This window comes from Andrographis paniculata, unplaced genomic scaffold (assembly GCF_009805555.1).
Source record: "Andrographis paniculata isolate CXL003 unplaced genomic scaffold, ASM980555v1 Contig86END, whole genome shotgun sequence".
In the NCBI taxonomy this organism is placed as follows: Eukaryota; Viridiplantae; Streptophyta; class Magnoliopsida; order Lamiales; family Acanthaceae; genus Andrographis; species Andrographis paniculata.
This window is the reverse complement of record NW_026137624.1, coordinates 6,084,185-6,102,849: the sequence shown is the minus strand read 5'-3', so window position 1 is coordinate 6,102,849 and position 18,665 is coordinate 6,084,185. Positions and strand designations below refer to the sequence as shown.

The window sequence follows — 18,665 nt, the reverse complement described above, 5'->3', positions numbered from 1 at the left end:
ATAATTTCATTACTATAAAATCCATACATATTGGGTGTGTTTGTTTGGGAGTTTGAATTTGAATAATACTTCGTTCGTCTCATATAATATGTTTCTATTTTTTATTGTCGTCCGTCCCATATAATTTGTTCTTTCTATTTTTGAAAATATAATTATGCATCTTAATCGCATTTTAAATTTTAAATTTTATAATTTTTTTAATTTTAATTAAACTATTTACTTATTTTAATCTTAATCTATAATTATTTTTACTAAATAATAATTATTTTTAGTAATACACTTCTTAATTACTCACTAATTATACTTTATCTAAATTCTGTGTCTACAGTAATACACCCATATTACATTGGACGGAGGGAGCAAAAAATTTGAATTAGAATTAATTGTATGATGTGATATAAATATGTATTGACGTGATGTTTTGAATTTAAAATTAATTTTTAGTATAATATAAAAATTAAAAATATATTTTTTATTAAAAAGATATAAAATCAAATGAATAGTGAATTTGAAGTAAAATTGTCAGTGCAAACCCACCCATTATTTATTTTTATGTAGCACTATGTCTAAACTACTATTTAAATATATATATATATACACATATAGATATATATATATATATATATTAAAAGAATGGTGCTCAAATGAATGATTTGTTTTTTACTGTATAGTTTGCAGGTATTATATTAATAAAAAAAAAAAAAAAGGAAAAATTGTAACAAATAATAGTAGTGGAACAAATATAGTGTCGTATTTTTTATTTTTTATTATTGAAATCAAACTTAGAGTGAACAAATCTTAGTCATGGATTTGTTTAATTTGTAATTAATGTGTTTTTATTATATATGTTTATGTTTTGTAAGTAAATTTTTTACTATTAATATTTTATATCTATTTGTGTATGTGATAAAAAAAATATATATATATATATGACTAATCAAGTTTATCCAAAAAAAAAAAAAAAAAGAAAAGAAAAAAAAAAGACAATCTTATTAATCAAATAATAATGGTGATACTTTGGTAAAAAAACTCACCCTCACCCTACAATCATGGGTTTCGATTCACTTGGAATTCTTTCCATATATTAATTAACCCTATTTCCAATTTTATTGCTCCAATAAAATTTCTTTCTTTATTTTCCAATATGCCAATCAATAAACCTCCAATCCAACACTTTCCATTAATTTAATTTTCTTCCATATATATAAAATTAAATTAAATAATTAAAATCAAAAGGATGTGAGTGTGAAATTTAAAGATACAACCTATCCAACCCTTTAATTAATTAAGTCAGTCAATTCGACACATACTTTTCAATAAGACACAACCCTCACTCCCAACGGTCAAAAAAGCCATTTTTGTAGGAACCTCCCGTGAAACATCATACTAAATTTCCCATGCAATAAAAACACGCACTCATACATACATACCTATATATATATATATATAGATACATATATTCATACCAAGAATTCAAAAAAAAAAAAACCCTCTAAAAAAATGGATTCTTGGATGACTACGATGACGATGATGACGACGAGGACGATCAAGAACAAGAAAAAACCGTCGAAGAAGATAGGAGGATCTTGCAAACGACATTCTTACCACAATCAAACCTCGGGAGTTTGCGCCGTGTGCCTCGCCGAGAGGCTTGAGAAATTAGCCAACGGAAAGTCCTCGAAGCCCGGCCCGAGGGGCTATTACTCGTCGTCATCTTCATCCTTATCGTCGTCCTCGTATATTTCCTATTCGTCGTCCTCGTGCTCGTCCCCCGGGGAATGGGGCATGTCTTTTTCGTCGTCTTCTTCGAGGGTTTTTAAGGGCATTGCGCCGCGGGAATTGCTCGTCAAGTGCCGATCGACGGTGGCGTCCATGCGGAGAAGAAAAATCAAGAACGACGACGACGACGAGAAAAAAAATAGTCAAGAATCCAAACTAGGGTTTTGGTCAAAACTTGTGAAGAAGAAGAAAAATAAGGGTTTGATCCATTCAAGAAGTGTTAGAAATTAATTTAATTGTTATTCTCACTTTCTTAAATTTTTGGGAAGGTTTGGAGACATTACTTTAATTTAATTCTATTGATTTTGTTGATTCTAAAGTGAAGATTATATATATACATATATATATATATGTATATATGTGTGTGAATTAGCAATTGAAGTTAATTGAAAATGGATCATTTCTGCTTGTGATTTAGTTTATATTTTTCTTCTTTGGTCTTTTAAGTAATTAGGGTTTCATTATTATTGGGTTTTATTTTGTTTTACTAAGTCGTTATTTTATTTTATTTTATTTTATGGGTGCATGACGATGATGTTGGAATTCTTTTCCTTTTGCTGTATTATTATGACATTTGGAAGAAAGGAAGAATTCAACTTTCCAAAGGTGTGTGTAAAGAGATCTTGTGTTCAAATTGACGAAGTATATTGAAATACTTTGACACAAAATTAAAATAATGTTATTTATATATATATATATATATTTATTTTATCTTCTTCAAAAATAAATTACACATATATAAAAACATAATCCCCAAATTAATTGCATCTAAAAATTGGAATATGATCTTTTAACTTCATGTGATACATATATATATATATATATAATTAACTTATTTATTTTATCTTAGTAGTAGTTCAAATAGATTAAATTTAATTTTATTATTGATAGGAACAATCTACAAAGGGTGGATTAGTTAAATTAGTCAAAAGGTTGATCTTTGGGGGATATTATGTATATATATATATATATATATACTTTGATAGAATCAACAAAAACACTAAAAATGTTGTTCATAAATATAATTGTAGAGACTCCTTCCTTGAATTTTACATAAAGTGTGTATTTAGAACAATCAAATTCAAAGAATAATTTGAATTTAAAAAAAAAAAAAAACATCCTACAAGAAACAAGTCATTATTAACTGCCACATTAATTCCTTGCAATTTCTGGGAACAATAAAAATTAAATCTTGGGGTTTTGTCATGGTGAAACTCTTGTTTAGACAGACATTCCTTGCAATTTCTGGAAGCAATAGACATCAAATTTGAATGTAATGTTTTAAGTAAAATATATTTTATACTATATATTAAATATTTAATAATTTTGGGGAAAAAAGTTATTATTGTACAGAATGGAATTCAATTATTCAAATCTATCACAAACGACGTAATATATATAAATCACATTATTACAAGAATCATTTAAAAGAAAATACATGTATTTTCCTTTTATATAACAAAAAAAAATAAATAAATAAATACACTAAAAAAACAAATACAAAAAAAAAAAACAAATATATAAATATTAAATATATATATTGTATTATGATATAAAATATATTGAATTATAATATAACATATATTATATTATAAATACACGCTAATACTCACATTATATATAATATATATTGATCAGTCAAATCTAACACCCAATTGAAAATTATTACTATACGAGGTTTTTTTCATTCATACTTTATGTATAAATAATTATAATAGACAAAACACAATATTATTGCAAATAACATATAATTATATATAATAGTACTCCTCCGTCCCAGCTAAACAAAAATGGAACGGAACGAGTATATTTTTTCTTCTACAAAATATCACATCACATATTAATTATTTACTATTTTTAATTAATTAAAAATATATCCTACCCATCTATTTAAACCTAAACTACCATTTAAACTAAAACTCAAACTCAAATTCCCATTTTGCACTGCTGAGCATTATTACCATAATACTTGAGCAGATTTTCTACCACTCCGCAAACTCAAAATAAATTCAGTACACGATTCAAACTCAAACTCAGGCTTAGTCAACATTGAACCCCTAAACTCCCGACCACATTGTACAGCTCCGGCCGGTCGGCGCGGCGACACACAACGATATGGATCATCGATATATATATATATATACACACACAACGCTCAGTCGATACTTACAGTAGCAGATTTCATTATTAGTACAATCCCGAGCTAGCAAGCGAGCGCCCGCCACATTGCCCCTAGCCTAATAAGTCAGTCGGATTTTTTAGCCGGGCTTTGGTGCCGAGCTTGCCAAGCAGTGGAGTAAGCAGACACGGCAGAACCCGTTACAGAGAACGTGCGTTTGGCCAGGCCTATGCTTTTCGCCACTGCTAGCCACATCGTGAAAAAGAATCCAATCCAACCTGTTTCGAGCAAATAAGATGAATTTTAATGCACTATGATGTCTTTAACTAGGAATTCAGAAATTCGGGGACTATGAAAGAGGTTTCGATCCATATGTACTATGATGTCTTTTGATCGACATAAACATGACCTCGACTCCTGGATTCTCACTGTTGAAATAAACAATAAGGTTGTGTTCTTTTGTGGGTTTTACAACACATTTTTACTATTGGATTCTTTTTTCCCTCACTGTTGAAATAAACATGACCTCGACTGCTGGATTCTTTTTTCCCTCAATCAAACAATATATTGTACTAAAAAATTATTTTACATTCAAAATATCACATCAACGTCTATTTATATCACATTAAATAACTATTCAAATTCAACTTTTTACTATTCAAAAATCTAAACTCACAAACAAACACTCCCTAAGATTCTGGTTATTTCGTAAATTTTTTTACTAGGCAACATTGAGAATTTCCTATAAAGATACACTATTTCGAAGAATAATGAAAGTTCTTTTATTACTAAGGAGAAGTAAATTGCGGCTACATTAGAAAAATAGAGTAAATCTATGTAAGTGCATAATGTAAAACCATAATGAGTTCTCGTATCCAAATCATTATTCAAACTAAAATCAAAATTAATTAATAAATAAACAAATAAAATCGACAAGTAAAAACACCCTTAGTTGCATTTCTACCGATTATCACATTAGTTTGTCTTTATGGTCATGGGGTTTCGCTAATTGTGACTCGAAGAATATAGACAAGAAATTAGGCATATATAACAAAATGAAATTCAAAAGCACATTAGTTTGTTCTTATGGTCATAAAGCCAAGAAATGTACGAGGCATATATAAGCAATGAAATGAAATTCAAAAGCATATGCTAAATCTCATTGTTGCACATCTTGACATAAGTTGAATAAGTTATGCAATAGCCAAACACGTTGCCAAAATGTTTCCTAAATCTCATTCGAATTAGTTCATTCTTGCACAAAAAGCTCAGGGTAGGATTCTTAATTCGATAAAATTCAGACTATTTTGTTTCCGAAATTATAGTGCTTGGTTATGTTTAATAAAATGAATCCCTAAAGTAAAAAAGAAGAGTTGCATTAGATCAAATGACTATAATATATCCAATAAAACGAAATTATAATTACCAGTGGCTATAAAGACAGCAAAGGCTGCAGAGATTGTCGCGGTTGAAATCGCAACAACGGCAATGGACAATGCTCCAATATATATGGCTGCAGCAAAGGTGAAAAATAGGGCAAGGAATCCGCCTGCTGCTGCTAGAGACACGAGAAGTGAAATGACAATAGCGTTGAAAGTTGCGACAATAAAGAAAAGCATGAAGACCGACAACCCGGTCAAGACAAGAAGGCCAATCAACCCAACCTGCACAAGCAACATGCACTGAGAGAACTTCCCAACTCCTCTTACAAAATAATACATATTTTTAAGATTCACATATCCGTAAATACCTCTTAACTAGGAATAAATGAAACAGAATTTTGTTGAGCATAATGCAGCATAGAAGTAAACAAGTACAGAACAACAAATATATATATATATATATATAAGATACTCAATTCACCCTTTAAAATGTGCTTTTACGACAATCAAATCAAGGATTGAAGTTAGAACAATAACCAAACAGACACTTGTCACCATTCCCACGTATCTACTGAGGCAAATAAAAAACCATTAAAAACAATTGAATATGGTACAGGTTTCGATTTCCACCCATTCATCAGTTAAATTTGCAGCAGGGGACTTCCAAACGATTTCTTATGAGGCTGTCACTGATAATATCATCTAATCTCATACAAGATACAAATTTAGCCAAGAACAAGATATCTGAAATAAGAGATTCAAGCCAACCAATAACTATAAAATCAATAATAATATACTGCCATTAGCATAATTTAAGCAGATTCATACTCATATATCACCGGGATTATTTTGCACCGAAACAACGATCTTTGTGATAGTAATATGCTTGCATAAATCCATAATACAGAGGCACTGAGAATCAGCTTGTCTATTAGTAATTTACCCTCTCAACCATGGGCTTCATTGCAAATCCGACGAATTATATCATTAATCACTGGCCATCATCCATGCTTGAACATCGACTTTTCATTCAAGAACCAAACATTTGAATTTTCCAGTCAAAACATCTTCTATCCTAAGTTGCATAGTCCTCATCATTTCCAGGAACTCAGTAGGGCTGTTTATCTTATTGTTAATCAAGGATTTCCTATGATATCAATAAGATCCATCTGTATAGAACTATAGATCTTATCATCTACATCCAGACTGCAACGAATAAAAGAAACTTCATAATTTTAAGTACTTTTCTACAAGTAAAAGGATGCCAATTTCTATGCCCTAACCATCAAACAAAAACTTTGAGATTCCAACAATCAATCGACTCCATAGGTTTATTGAACATTAATCAATTCATGAATCAAGGTACTCTTCAAGCTAAATTACAGGCAAAACCTAATGAATTCATTGTGATTGAACACTAAAATCAAAATCATGTTCAAATTTTAATATGTTCCAACAATATAAATATATAATCTTAATCATCTATGTTCAATGTGTATGATCTCACTCAAGATACTTCCAATCAGTTCCCTTACCTACATATATGCAAAAATCCCTACTGTTCTGCACAAAAACTCAAATCTATCGAACATACCAACAGTAAATCACAAAGCAGTCGACCAAAAACGCAATACGCAATCGAAAACCCTAAACCATGAATTCAGTGAGATTTAAACTTACGCAGACAACGAAAAGAGCGCGGAAAGGACTGCCGCGGCGAGTCCAGTCGATAACACGCCGGACGGTGTTCTTCGACGCCTCACGAAGCAGAGGAACATTCACAGATATCGTCGATCTGATCCTCGTCAAGAGAGGATCGTTCCAATCCGGACCGGGGAACAACACAGCAGCTACAAAACGGTTGAAGATAGTCCAGAGCGTCAAGTCCTCGCTGTCCCCGCCGCCGTCCACGACCACCTCTCCGTTCGGATTCTTACCATCCTCCTCCGCCATTTATTTTGCACTTCTCCGGCGCGGCGAAGACACTAACTGTGCTTGATTCTGGTCTGTGCTGCGAAGATGAATTTTCAAATCATTGATAGGCTACGCTGATTGAATTCCGTATGCTGATTGAAGTTTGAGGAGAACGATGGCCGAGCTCAGAGCAAGATGGACAGCTGTAATGCCGCCACGTTCCTTTGGGACACGTGGACGGTGGATATTATGTCGGCAGAGTTTGTCGCGTAGTTTTGCACTTCAACCCATGGGTTTAATAAATATGAATTTTGGTACTTATACTTTTCTTGTGAATAATTTTGGTGACTTTGTAAATCGGGTTTGGTTGGTTGTTATTTTAAATTGATTTGAAATCGTGATTTAACTTCTTTTTTTATTTATTTAAATAATATTTTGTAAAACATATATGATATAAAAATTTAATTATTTATAATATCATATTAATATATATTAAATCAAATAATTATTTATATTCAAAATCAAAGCTCTAAACCAAAATTGAAAACACCATAAATAAATTTTAAAATTATGATTTACTTTAGAATACGTTTGTATAAGCTTTAATTTTGAAATTGAATTTTGAATAATAAATTTTGAAATAAAATATTTATTTAATGTGACATAAATAAATATTAATATTATATATTTTTTTATGTAATTTTAAATCCTTCGTACTTCTAAAACTGCTCAAATTCCCTCGTGGTTTTATAAATTTTGCGTTTAACTTCTTCAGTGATCCTTATTTAACAGTATTTGACCTTCAAATTGCGAATAAATTTTAGAATCTCAATTTCTAAACCCCTAAAATTACAAATATATTTATTTTTTTATATATTTAACCCAAAAAAAATAGTAAAAATAAAATCTTAGAACTTGAGAAAAATAACTATTTTTAATATATTTATTATTTTTTTAGATTAAATATATAAAAAAATAAATATATTTGTAAGTTTAGAAGTTTAGAAATTGAGATTCTAAAATTTATTCGCAATTTAAGCGCATTTAGGTCAAATACTGTTAAATAAGGACCGCTGAGGAAGTTAGACTGAAAGTTTATAAAACCACGAGCGAGTTTGAAGCAGTTTTAGAAGTACGGAGAATTTGAATTGCATAAAAAAATATATAATATTAATATTTATTTATGTCACATTAAATAAATATTTTATTTCAAAATTTATTATTCAAAATTCAAATTCAAAATTAAAACTTATACAAACGTCCTCTAAAGTAAATCGTAATTTAAAATTATCAAATCAAACATATTTTTTAATTAAATATTTAATCAATCTTTGAATTTTGTTTAAATAGAAATTTTTGGGTCAACCAAATAAATTCTTTGTAGTTTAAAAATTTATAAAAATTATAGAACATTATATATTAAATTTGATATTTATAGAAACTAAAAAAAAAATTAATAAAATTGATATAATTAGTGTATTTCTTTTGATTTGATTTGAGAAATTTAATAAAAAAATCTTACAAAATTTACAAATAAATTATTTTTCAAATTTGATAAAATTTTATCAAAAGTGAGCATAGATTTGGTTCAAATCTATGCTCACTTTTTTTTTTCTGGGTTCTCATAAAAAAAAATATTCTCATTTCTTTTTTAAGAAAAAAATTATTCCATTTTTGTATTTTTTTACTATAAAAGAAAAAAATAACAATTATTATTCACTTTTATTAAAACTTGTATCCGATCAGAGCACACATTTACATGACAGGGGGAGGGAGTACTATTTATTGAATTTTTTCTCTAAAAGAATATTAGTCACTTTTAGAAGGGCATTTAGAATTTTTTAGTAGATTAAAAAATAATAATATTTTATTAGTCATGTGCTACCATATTTTAATATTTTTGTCATTTTATTTTTTTATAAAGTAATTGCATATGTAATGAAATTTTTATAATCTAAATATAAATTAAAGATATTTCAGTATTAATCTACAATTACTTTGACTAAATACGGAAAATGATACTTTTGAGTGGAACGGACGAAAATAAAAAAATACTTTAAATAAGAATGATGGAATATCAAAATTAAACATCTATTTTTATTTTCTAAATATAGCAAAATTCAAGATTATATTTAAAACATCACACCAATATATATACCTATTTATATCACATCATACAATTATTTAAATTAAAAAAAATTATTATTCAAATATTAAATTAAAAATCAAACCCTCAAACAAACACACTCTTAAACATTTGGGTTTAGTTATTTTAAATACTCATTTTTATTATTTAAATATTTTAAATAGTTGAATTTAGATACTTATTTGATGTGATATAAATAAATATCGATATAATATTTTAAATATAAAATAAGTTTATAATATAGTATTAAAAGTAATAATTCGATTTAATACTTTTGAAAGAAAAAAATAATAATCTGAATACTTTAAGGATGTGTTTGTTTGGGAGATTGAATTTTAAATATACTATTCATTTCTTTTTTTTTTCCCAAAAAATATAGGATCAAACACTTATTTTTTATTTTTTATATTATACTAAAAATCAATTTTACATTCAAAATATCACATCAACACCTATTTATATCACTATCATACAACTATTCAAATTCAAAACTTTTACTATTCAAATCTCAAACTCAAAATCTAAATCGCAACTAGGTGTGTTTGTTTGGGGGTTTGAATTTTGAGTTGGGATTTGAATAGTAAAATTTTTGAATTTGAATAGTTGTATGATGTGATATAAATAGGTGTTGATGTGATGTTTTGAATGTAAAATTAATTTTTAGTATAATATAAAAAATAAAAAATAGGTGTTTGATTTGATGTTTTTGGGGGAAAAATTTTAGATGAATAGTAGAATTTTGGTAGAATCCTTCAAACGAACAAAATATACAACTTTAGGGTGTGTTTGTTTGAGGGATTTTGTGGAATTTCTACTATTTTCACAAAAATTTTTTTCCAAAAACATCAAATCAAATATTTATTTTTTATTTTTTTATATTATACTAAAAATCAATTTTACATTCAAATCATCACATCAATTCTTATTTATATTACATAATACAACTATTCAAATTCAAAATTTTTACTATTAAATTCAAACCCAAAATCCAAACACTCAAACAAACACATACTTATCCTTAGTACACTTTTTTGAGTAAAATGGGTGAGTTTGTTTGGGTTTAGATTTTGAGTTGAGATTTGAATAGTAAAAATTTTGAATTTGAATAGTTGTATGATGCGATATAAATAGGTGTTGATGTGATGTTTTGAATGTAAAATTGATTTTTAATATAATATAAAAAATAAAAAATATGTATTTAATTTGATATTTTTGAAAAAAGAAATTGGATGAATAGTCCCCAAACAAACACACCCTTATATACTCCATTTAATATAGTGTTTTTTATTTATATATATAATAAATATTACATAGATAATTACATATTTTTTGTATCTGGGTTCTATCAATTTCAAATTTTGAAAAATTCATTAATCCTACCGTTGTTTCAGATATGTCGGATTTCTATTTTTATTATTTATATTATTATAAAATATTAGATATACAAAAATATGGAAAATAGGGTAACGGTAAGAAATTATTTTTTTCAGTGCTGAAAACAGTGGTAGGTTATTATTCTTCTGACGCATCAATTTTGAATTTGTTTTTTTTTTTCGCTTAAAAAATAAAAGAAAAGTAAAAAAAGTGCCTTTACATCTCTATCTTTAATCAACGGTCGGAATTAAATTGAATTGCCCCGCCCCTGTCTAGAATTTGAATTTATTCTCCTCCCTTTATCCCAACACAGACTATAAGAGCAGCGACTTACAGGAGTTTCTAAACCTAATTAATCTACACCGTCGATTAGAACTATTAACGGTCTGGATCAATTGAGGTATCAAGATCCGGGACCTTGTGAAGATATTGTCCATGGATAATTAATTTTTCCTTGAACACTGTACCCCTTGTCGGGCTCCCATTTGCACCCCAATAATCTGTCCGATTCTTGTTTTTCTCTTTTAATCCGACATCGGATTTTGATTTGGTTTTGAATTTTTGAACGTTATGGGGACCTGTTTGAGCAAAAAAAGTGTCTGCGCGACTGCTCCGGTGACCGCTCCGGTGGCGGATCCGGCGCCGGCGGAGAGTCAGACGGCGGAAGAGCAAGGGCTTATCAAGAAGGAGATTTTTGTAATTAAACACCGGACGAGCCACGAGATTGAGCGGCGGAAGGCGGAGGAGGAAAAGGGGGAAGGCGGCGGCGCGGAGGAAGTCGCCGGGAAATGCGAATCTGGAAGCTCCGGCAACGCAGCACCGCCCGTCGGCGGAGGGGCGGCGGTGGTGAGGAGCTCCAGCTGCACGAAAGAAGAAGTCGACGCTATTTTGATTCAATGCGGGCGGCTCAGCCGCTCGGCCTCCGCCGGAAAACCCGGCCAGTCGTCGGAAATCGGCGGCCGGAAGTACTCCGGTTCAAAGCGTAGCTTCGACTTCGACAACGACACCGGAAAATCCGACGGCAACACCGGCGACGACGAGAGGGAGCTCCGCCGCCGCGAGCGCCACCGCCACTCCCCCTCTCGGCGGCGGACGCCGAGCCGGGAGAGAGATCGCGACCCGACCCGGTCCACCAGCCGGGAACGAACCGGAAACGGCGGCCGGAGGGTGAGCAGATCCCCCGGCCGGAGATCTGAATCCCCAAACTCATCCAAACCTAATTCCGAACCTAACCCCAACGCTAACTCCAAACCTAGCAAAATGGTCTCCGTCCCCGCCACCGTCCCGCCGCCCGCCGCCGCCGCAGATCCCAATTCCTCCACCGCCATTAAAAGGATCCAAGTCAAGAGAAACGCCGCCACGTCGCCGCGAGCCCGATCGCCGGCGAGAACCCTCAGCCGAAGCAATTCTCGTAAAACCGATAACTCTCCTTACCGGCGGAACCCTCTCGCTGAAATCGACAACAACGTTAGCTCACAGGTAACCAATATATATATATTGATATTTGTTCGATTCCATTTTGGATTTTAGTATTTTTTTCTGTTCAAATTTCACAGAACTGCAGAAAAACCTCAAAGCTCGAAGAACCTGTCCATGGCCAAACCTTCGTCCTGTCCGAAAACCTAGCAATGAACGTGATTCCATCCTCAGGAATCAGATCCTCCAGGCAATCTCGCGATTTCGACAACAACAACGATGCAATACCAAATCCAAATCCAAATCCAAATGTTACATCGTCCTACACAGCGTTATTACTAGAAGACATCCAGAACTTCCACCAGAAGAAGAATTCCAACAATTCGCCGGCGCCGGAGCTGCCGGCTTGCGTGGTGAAAGCTCAGTCGATCCTCGAAGCCGTAGCCGATCTCAATATGATCGGCGGCGAAAACAGGGGAAGTAGCAGAATCAGGCAGCATCCTGTAATGGAGTCCGAGGTTGTCGGAGACGAGGATGATCTAACACAACCGAGCTTCCATAAGTACGTGACGGTGAGGCGGGGCACCGCCGCCGACACTGCCGCCACGGAGGAGCAGCAGGAATCTTCCGGCAGCAATAGCCTGCAGCAGCAGCAATGGTTGTCGTCATCGTCGTTGTCCGGCTGGGAGCCGAATTCAGCCGAGTCGACCGACCGGTGGACGTGCTCGTCTTCGTCGAGAGCTGTCGGAAAACAGAGCTCCGTTGCTGCTGCTCCGGTGACGTCAGAATCCGGCAATGGCGCGAAACGAGGGACGAAGAAAAGGGAATATTCCGATCATCAGAATGGAATCGGGCGCGGCAGAGTAGCGTCGCGGGGATCGCACGCCGCCGCCGCATCGACTTGAAAAAGTGTTGCTATTTGTTGTGTTGTAGTTAATGTTGTTCTGTTGATTGTGTTTCCCTTAATTTCGTGAAATCAGTTCATTCCTTGTTAACGGGGAAACATTTTTATTACTTAGAATCCACAACGGTTTGCAGAAATTTATGCTTTGATTGTTTTGGAGTTTGGCATCAGAACACAATGCCTCAACGCTCCTTGTAATGAACGTTACCAAAAGTGTGCGCCTAGTAATTTTTCGATTTGAACTCTAATATGCTGAAAAATAAGTTTAACAAGTCACAAGACGAACCATATGTAATATGTAGACTTGAAATCGTTGAAAGTTTAAACCTATAATTTTACCGACCGTCAGACCATTTTTATGGACCCTCCTCTTTTTACGTGGCAAAGGCAATTGAGGGTCTCAAAATAACCCAATAATAGTTTGGTTAAATTCTTTCAATTTGATTGAACAAATACTCGTATTTTGTTTTATTGAATTATTATCATTATTATTATTATTATTATTATTATTATTATTATTTTGATCGGAGAATTATTATTATTGTTTTTTTTTAAAAAAAAATTTTGGTGGAAGGTGCAGATGGCGTCTTGATAGAGACTATATTATGTCTTTGTTCGGTGAGAAAAGTCCAACAAACACCGTCTCATTGTTCTTCGTTTCACTTCTGAATTTTGATTTCGATTACACTGTTTGCCCCAAAAGCTGCTTCTGAAATCATCATGGCTACTGTGGCTCACAACAATCTTAACGCGAAGCTCGTCAGTGAAGCCTCTTTTGGATGTAGATTCCGCATTTTCTGATGCTAATCTTGCTTTGGTTTTCTTAATTTTGTGGGTTTTTTTTGTTTTGATCTTCAGGTGTTGCTAGGGGACATGGGCGCCGGGAAATCGAGCCTGGTGATACGATTTGTCAAGGGTCAATTCCTCGAATTCCAAGTAATTTCCCTAAATATTTCGATCAATTGGTTTAGTTTATGTAGTGATCATCAGTTGGGGGTTTGTGTGGTTTTGATGATCATGGAGATGGTAACGGATCTTTTCGTGAGTGATTCATTTCGCAGGAATCAACGATCGGTGCTGCCTTCTTCTCGCAAACGGTGTCTGTGAATAATTCCACCGTCAAATTCGAGATCTGGGATACTGCTGGACAGGAGAGGTATCATAGCTTGGCTCCCATGTACTACAGAGGCGCAGCTGCTGCAATCATCGTTTACGACATCACCAGCGCGGTAATTAGATATGGGAGTGCATATTTATGCGATAATTAGGGTTTTAGGGTTTCAAATGATGAATCAAATCTTCCACACTGCTTGCAATAACTTCTTAATTTAGTTCTTAAGCAACTGTAAAATCTGATAGTAACAATTCAAACCTATAGATCTATATATATATATATATAAATATAATTGCTGTTGTTTGGAGAAGATCAATTCTGTAGCTAATTAATCTGTTCAAAGATAACCTTGATTATTATTGGAAGATGTTTTAATTGTTTCATTTGTTCTTAATTTACTTCTTAACCAACTTTAAAATCTGATGATAACTATTCAAACACACACACACACATATGTATATATAAAATATATATAATTGTTGGTGTTTGGAGAAGATCGATTCTGTAGCTAATTAATATGTGCAAAGGTAACCTTGATTATTATTGGAGGAAGATGTTGAATTGTTTCATTAGTGATAAAGCTTTCTAAATGCAAGTTTATTTTATTTATATATGATCAAGAATGTGATGAACATATGAGGCAATTTGTGAATACTCTCCAATTGCATTAGTTTTTTAAGTTTAATTTTTAAAATGGGGAAGTTGTGATAGCTTTGTGCTAGTGAAGTGATCGGCGTGAGTCGGGACTTAGCACAACATTTTGGATAATTCTGCAGTTTTACATGGTGTTTGTGAAGTTAAATGTTGCGTATACGTGATGATGTAGGATTCCTTTTCAAGGGCTAAGAAGTGGGTGCAGGAACTCCAGAAGCAAGGTGCTTATTAGTTACTGATTCTCTTTTCAAGAAAGCTACATATGCTTTAAGAAGGCATAAATCTGATGTCGATATCTTTGAGTGGAAATTAGGCAAACACGGCATAGCAAGATTGAGTTCATGTGACATAATCTTGTAGTTCTCACATGTCACTTTTCTAAGTCCCAGTATATGTGGTGAAACATGATGACTGAATGTTGTGACATTGTTGTAGGTAATCCTAACATGATTATGGCTCTTGCTGGAAACAAATGTGATCTTGAAGAGAAACGAAATGTGACTACAGAAGTAAGTGATCCTTCTTTCTTTTCTTTTTGGGCATCGCCGAGGCATTTTTTACAGAAATTGATATAAAATCTGCAGTAACCTCATAAGATTATTTTCAGCTCATTTGATGTTTAAATGTGCCTATTTTAGCCAAGTTCTGTTAGATTTACTTACCAAAAAATTAAGTGAAAGGTTGCTATGTAACTCTTTAGAATATTAGTCCTTGCAATTCTTCCAAGAACTTAGTGATCTCTTCTAGGATACGACAAGTGGGACAAGTGGAACTAACGAATAGAGACTAATACCTTGCTGGAACTCAGTTTGTTTACATCTACTCAATGGAAATTGTCAAGTTTCTTTATAAAGTTTTTAACTCTAAGTGTTACATGGAAATTTAATAAAGAACCAGAAAATGTGAGGTGAATATAAAAGTTTTTTCGGGAATTTTCCAATTTGTCTGGAACTAGAGGATTAGATATTGTTTGTATGCTTAAATTTAAAACAAATCAAGTTTTCTTGGTTGCATGTTTGCTGCAAAAATTGGATTTCATAGTCTTATCTGAATTTGCAACTAGATTTCTAGTTGCTTAGGTTATACTCCCTCGTTCCAATATAGTATATGCTATTATTTCTAATTTGGGATGTCCCAAAATGTTTATAACGTTTCTTATTACCATTTTTTTCCTCTTTTACCTTTCTAAATGAAATTTATAGAATCATTTCTAACAAAGAGTAAGGGCAAAATAGTAAAACAACTATAAAAAAATATGCAACCTAAAAAAACGCGTCAAAACTAAATAACAAGCATATTGGGACGGATTTAGTATAACATATGAGGCTCTTTCAGTGATATCATCTTCATTAGGCTCCACCATTTTTTTTTTTGGCAAATGCAGTGCTTACTTTCAGAAGTTTGATGCTAATTTTAATTCATTTATCTAATTTTACACTCCAGTTTCGAACGCGACATAATAGCATGATTGTTTGTTTTTGTTTCTGACCAATGTGCTTAGGAGGCACGTGCTTATGCTGAAGAAAATGGGCTTTTCTTCTTGGAAACCTCTGCCAAAACTGCTTCTAATGTGAATGATATATTCTACGAAATAGGTAAACTTACCTTTTGTTTTTCTTCTTTATAAATTCCGTACTCGGATGATGACATAATTTTATTTTTGTGTCATGATGAACCTTGTTTTATTAACAATGATGATGTAGATATGACTAAAGATATATCACCTGATGATTCAAATTAATAGTGAAAACTACATGTTTTCATTTCAACCCGGGTTTTACAAAAAATTACATGCAAGTTACTTATTTCTCCACTTGTAGAGGTTGATGGCTAATGAAATAACACACTAATGCTATATTAGAAGCTCTTTATTTAACTGAACTTGACTTTTGATGAATAGATAGATAAATTGCTTTACCAATAATTATTCTGAACATATCACAAGTTCACTACATGGAAAGTAGACTTGTCCAAACAGTGGTTTGAGATTTTTATTTCAGTTTTTTGGTTCAAACCGAAATCGTAACCAAACCATACCTGAAACTGAATCTTTTAAGATTAGGTTTCAGTTCTACATTTTTACAACATCCGGAATCGTAACCAAACCATCCGGCTGTTTCTCTATTTCTCTATTTTATTTTATTTTTAAGTTTTAAAAGCATAAACTATATGGATTCGGCAGTTCAAACTGCTGGTTTATGCTGTTTCTCAAAAATTTTAAAACATTTTAGCGTTCAAACCGGCAATTTCGCTTCGAACTTCCAGTTAGAAGAGTTCTTGTTGTCTTTTTCAATGAAATTAATGGATACAATTAAATGGTACATCCAACGGACAAGATTAATTGTCCAAACTGGCGCTTTTTGTTCGAAAATTGGGAAAAAAGATTAAGATTTCAATAAATAAATAAAAACTGACCGATTTGAAGTAGAACCATCGGAACCGGTCAAACATAATCCGAAACTGTGACTTATTGAATTGTTTGGACAAGTCTAATGGAAAGTTGTTAATTAGTTGGAGATAGAGGTGTGCAACTAGGCTTCTGAATTAGCATGCCAGCTGTTTCTTGTGAAGGCATGCTAAGAAAATGAAACAGGCAGTAAAATCCGCAGAATCGGAGAGGGTAATCTTACTCTCATGGTAAGATCATAAGAAATAAATGATTAAAGTGCTTATGATATGTACATCATTTGAACTTCGGAATTGTAGTCGCATACTATATATAATTGAAATATAATCAATAGTTCAACTTTCTGCTAGAATGTTTGATTATTTTGAAATATATATGCTTAGAATCTTAGTATGCTCTAAATATAGTTCTAATTTGTAAATTTGATGATACTTAAGCCATTAAATATGAAGATTTCTTTCTTCTCTCATTTTTAGCTGAGGATATTCAGATGTCTTTTACTCATCGTTGGCGGTCAGCAGCTTAGTTACAGCTCTTGCTCCTGTAGTTTTTGATATAACCTTAATTTTGCAGGCAATATACATGTGTTTACTTGGTGATTTTATTTATTTTTAGTTTAATTTTTGTTTTTGGTGTAACTGTAAATAGTGGGTTGAATATAGTGTTTTGTGGTGTCAAATATTTTATTTTTATCGAGGATTGCATTGTACAGAAACTGAACAAAATCCTGAAGCATTGATGGTTTAATTTCTAATTTTGCCTCTAACTTATCGGAAACATAATCATCAATCCTTGCACCAATATCAGCTCACAATCTGTACTAAGCTTTACTTAATTATTTCATATCGCAGCGAAAAGATTACCTAGAGCTCAACCGGCACCAAACCCATCTGGGATGATTCTTGCTGATAGACCTGCTGAAGGATCCCGGACTGCTTGCTGTTCTTAACCACTACCCGCCATAAAGTGTATGCTGCTTTACTTATTTTTCTTATCTTCTTATTTTTTAACTTAATACTCGCTTGACCGTATATTATTTTGTCTGTCTTGTTCAGTTATACTCTCAACATTCTATGCACAAAGCCTTACGTTCTTTATTATGCATTTTTTTTTTTTCAGCAGGTGCTTTCCATGTTTGTCCTGATTGATATAAGCAGTAGATTCTGCCGATAACTATGCAAGTGAAGGTACGAAACTTCTTATGGTGATTAGGTGATTGGTGCGCCGGCTTGTCGATTGTAGCTGTAAATAATAAGTTCTTTTTTTCCGTGCGAATTAATTTGGCTTTGGCTACTATAACTATCTAGACTCTTATTGTTCGGTATCTGCTGTGCTGTAACTATGGAACTTTGCCTTAAACTTGTTGGAGAATCTTGACAATTTATTCATTAACACCGGATAACATTGTGTCGTATATCATAGTAGCCTTAGTTTCGCCATTGCGTATTTACCTAGT

The 18,665-nt window shown here is 32.5% G+C and overlaps 4 protein-coding genes across 5 annotated transcripts; 3 read left to right on the top strand and 1 right to left on the bottom strand.

Moving 5' to 3' along the window:
- The first annotated feature begins 1,521 nt into the window (after window positions 1-1,521).
- LOC127242070 (uncharacterized) lies at window positions 1,522-2,010 on the top strand. Its single transcript, XM_051261401.1, has one exon. The coding sequence runs from the start codon at window positions 1,522-1,524 to the stop codon at window positions 2,008-2,010; it is 489 nt and encodes a 162-aa protein (XP_051117358.1).
- Window positions 2,011-3,693: 1,683 nt separating this feature from the next.
- LOC127242312 (uncharacterized) lies at window positions 3,694-7,362 on the bottom strand. Its single transcript, XM_051261801.1, has 3 exons — window positions 6,961-7,362; window positions 5,325-5,562; window positions 3,694-4,176 (listed from the first exon to the last, which is right to left on the bottom strand). Exons 1-3 carry the CDS (start codon window positions 7,231-7,233, stop codon window positions 4,025-4,027), a joined length of 663 nt encoding a protein of 220 aa, XP_051117758.1. The 5' UTR covers window positions 7,234-7,362; the 3' UTR covers window positions 3,694-4,024.
- Window positions 7,363-11,194: 3,832 nt separating this feature from the next.
- On the top strand, window positions 11,195-13,144 carry LOC127241954 (uncharacterized protein At1g65710-like). The gene is made up of 2 exons (XM_051261254.1): window positions 11,195-12,193; window positions 12,271-13,144. Exons 1-2 carry the CDS (start codon window positions 11,285-11,287, stop codon window positions 13,033-13,035), a joined length of 1,674 nt encoding a protein of 557 aa, XP_051117211.1. The 5' UTR covers window positions 11,195-11,284; the 3' UTR covers window positions 13,036-13,144.
- Window positions 13,145-13,635: 491 nt separating this feature from the next.
- LOC127242238 (ras-related protein Rab5) lies at window positions 13,636-18,623 on the top strand. Of its 2 annotated transcripts, none has more exons than XM_051261700.1 (8): window positions 13,636-13,793; window positions 13,893-13,970; window positions 14,096-14,263; window positions 14,975-15,023; window positions 15,238-15,311; window positions 16,304-16,397; window positions 18,061-18,177; window positions 18,332-18,623. In XM_051261700.1, the coding sequence occupies exons 1-7, from the start codon at window positions 13,755-13,757 to the stop codon at window positions 18,156-18,158; spliced, it is 600 nt and encodes a 199-aa protein (XP_051117657.1). In that variant the 5' UTR covers window positions 13,636-13,754; the 3' UTR covers window positions 18,159-18,177; window positions 18,332-18,623. The 2 variants fall into 2 exon arrangements, with proteins under 2 accessions (XP_051117657.1, XP_051117656.1); XM_051261699.1 differs by having other exon boundaries at window positions 18,329-18,623.
- The last annotated feature ends 42 nt before the right edge of the window (window positions 18,624-18,665 follow it).